Source organism: Sinocyclocheilus grahami, unplaced genomic scaffold (assembly GCF_001515645.1).
Source record: "Sinocyclocheilus grahami isolate Dianchi unplaced genomic scaffold, SAMN03320097.WGS_v1.1 scaffold1086.1, whole genome shotgun sequence".
Taxonomy (NCBI): domain Eukaryota; kingdom Metazoa; phylum Chordata; class Actinopteri; order Cypriniformes; family Cyprinidae; genus Sinocyclocheilus; species Sinocyclocheilus grahami.
Genome location: NW_015506265.1, coordinates 400776 through 403863, shown reverse-complemented (window position 1 = coordinate 403863; position 3088 = coordinate 400776). Strand labels below are relative to the sequence as shown.

Below are 3088 nucleotides of genomic sequence, written 5' to 3'. Positions count from 1 at the left end.
TTGTTGTATCATCAACTAGATGTATCTAGATACTCAAAGGATCAGTCTCTGTTCCTGTCATCATGTTTTAATTTTCACCATGCACCACCCATGTAACAATGTCGTGTGAATTGTTAGATAACCACAGGGTATGATTAAAAAGGTCAGAGGCAAATGGGGTCAAAGATGAACAGTAACTGTAACGTTGCATTACTACAATTTACCTTAACACAATGCAAGCACGGCTATATAAACAAACACCAACTTAACATCAGCCACATTCTCTTTAAATTGTTTTTATTTACTTGTTACATTGACTAACATAAATAAACAATTTATGAACAAAAGGCACACAGTTCAATTATAAACGAGGAGAACATATTTAAAACTTTGAACAAATAGCAAGTATGGAACACGAATGGCAGCAATGGAAACGGTGAGTTTTTGGGAAAAAAATAATAAGAATGTGAAACTGCAGCAACAGCCTCGAGTCCGAGTGGCAAGCCATTGACGTGCCTCTTACTAATGTGGGTTCCAATCCATGGTCATGGAAGCCACAGCAGAGACACTCATCCACACACATGATTCACACACTAAACTGTCCAGCACAGAGGAGGGACGCCACACACACATACACACAATCCCCATTTGTATTCACAGGGGCATGAGAAGACGGGCACTGAAAGGTCACACAGAAACCCTCACACATGATTGAGGGTGGGAACCATATCCGAACATATCCCATATGGTCCATGAGTACCTTTCGGATTGCTGGCACACAACTAATCCAGTCTTTTTTCAAACTGGCCGAATGTGTGCACAGGTCTCTTGTGCAGGAATCCAGATGTGCAGTGATCTTCAAATAGCCACTGTATTGCTCACCTCTTCATACTGAATGATGAAGTAAGGATAACTCTGATCATCGCTGAAGATGACAAAGATCTGTGGGTCCATCCAGTTGTCCACGCAGGAGTCAAATAAGTCGCTGCAGGCATCTCTTGGATTCAGTGGAGGTGGTCGGCGCATGGAAGGGTTGCCCACTGTGAACTTGCCCGTCAAGACTTTGGCCAGAAACATGTAGTGCACACCACGGGGTGAGCGCTTGGAAAAGTTGTGAGAATAGACAGCCTTGCGTGCAAAGTAGCTGCCTTGGCCGAACATGGTGGCGTGCTTGCCGCACACACGTGGGTCGAAGTTGTGCTTACAGATGCCCTCCACCACATCCTGGGACGTGCCGTGGAAGAGGTGGCGTTCATTCAGCATGCAGTCCATTTCTGACATGTGCCGTGACATGTATTCTTTCTTCCTGTAAAGAGAAAGAGAAATATACATTTCAATTAACATCGTAAAAAGCAGAAACAATAGTACAGTCAGTATTTACTAAAGACGCAAAGTGAAGGATTAGCGCTGAAAAGGAGTGGATATTTTTGTGCCTGACCTTATTGAATATGCATTTGTAGGAGTTTCTCTTTCAGACTCAAAATTTATCTCAAAATTTAATTTGAGCTCTAACGCTAATTTGCCCTGTTTAGTAAATCTGGCCCTAAGACTGTGTGAGACAACCAGGATTCAAATCAGCTGGCCAGTAACTTTGTTAAGATCTGCAACACAATGCATTGTTTTCATTGTATTATAAGAACAATCATTTTATGCAAGTAGATGAAAAATTTAAAACATACAAACCATCAACTAAAGAAAACATTTGTCACAACCTTCCAAATAATATAATATAGCATCCTATGTTTATCTAGTATACCATAATGTGATTTACAGAGGCTAGGGATGCACTATTACAATTCTAGTTGATACTGATAAGCTGATAGTTATCTTCATGTTCTGGCCAATAATTAATAAATTGCCAATATTAAAATTAGATTATATCTTGTCTAAAGAAATTAAAAATGATACACTAAAAACTATTGAAATGAATAGTTTTACACTGGTCTTTGTCTTTACAACTTCCCATCTAATAAATCTTCTCAATTCAGCCACTACTGTCTGGCAGGTGTGGGAAAAAATACTTAATTTTGAACCCTGATGCCAACAATTACTGTATGCAAACTTCTAGGACTAAAATAAAACTAACTTTGTTGTGTCAGAGGCAGAGCACGCCAGCTGTCCTTGCACAAAAACAAGACAACAAGCCAAACTCTGGAGCGCTCAGCCTGTCATCTGGTCAAATGGAAACAGAGAAGTGAGAGGGTACAGAAAGGGTGAGTGAACAGATGAGCGCCAGGGACTTGAGTGAACCCAGTCAGCAACAGGGCTCCATTAGCCTCGAGTCTGTGCCTCTATTGTTGTGGGCATAGGGGACGCAAGGTCAGCCTGGCTGAGAGAAACTCTCTGATCAGTGGAGTACTCAGTCTGACATCGCCTGGCCCTAAATGACCTCAAGTGACCCTACGGCCACTGACAAGGCCCAGTTGTCACAATCATCGACTGACACGCTCACGCACACATTGCAGAAGAGCAGTGAATCCATATGCGTCAGTAAAATCATCACTCATGTTGTTTCAGCTTCTGCTTTCATCTCCTTTAAGCTCTTTTACACCAAGCTACTCTGCCATCAGTCTGTTTTATTCTTTCTTTTACTGATGCAAACAAATCCTCTTTCATGCTTACCCAGTGACATTCTCCCTCTTGCTCGTTGGCCAACACCCTGGAAACACTCAGAACTATTGTACAAAAGATCTTCACCTGCACAAGCATATGAACACACCAACCTTTATTCCTTCAGCTCTCTTTCCCAGGCTACTACAATAAGTGCTTGCAAGGAGATGAACTAATCGCTGGATTTGCCAAATGTTGTGAGGTTCACTGCACTGAATCTTTGAATGATATTAAAGAGTTCTGTTTGAGACACGTAGTAGCATGTAAATAAGATATCCACACCTCTATATTCAGTTGGCCTCTCGATAGGATTTCAGATTTCATTCATCTCAATAAATCAAGCAAAACAAGCAAACTATACATGAATGTTTTACTTATTGATCTATTCTTGTTGATGTTATATTTATTGAGTATATTCTTGTGTAAGTGGATGGAATATATATATATATATATATATATATATATATATATATATATTTTTTTTTTTTATAAAAAAATT

At 40.1% G+C, this 3088-nt stretch overlaps 1 protein-coding gene across 1 annotated transcript in view; it reads right to left on the bottom strand.

Moving 5' to 3' along the window:
• Positions 1-261: 261 nt before the first annotated feature.
• LOC107566587 (TCDD-inducible poly [ADP-ribose] polymerase-like) overlaps positions 262-3088 on the bottom strand; it is a 33356-nt gene continuing 30529 nt past the window's right edge. The window contains exon 6 of the mRNA XM_016252077.1: positions 262-1285. Within this exon, the coding sequence (XP_016107563.1) occupies positions 838-1285 (448 nt within the window). The 3' untranslated portion in view covers positions 262-837. The remainder of the gene's footprint in view (positions 1286-3088) is intronic.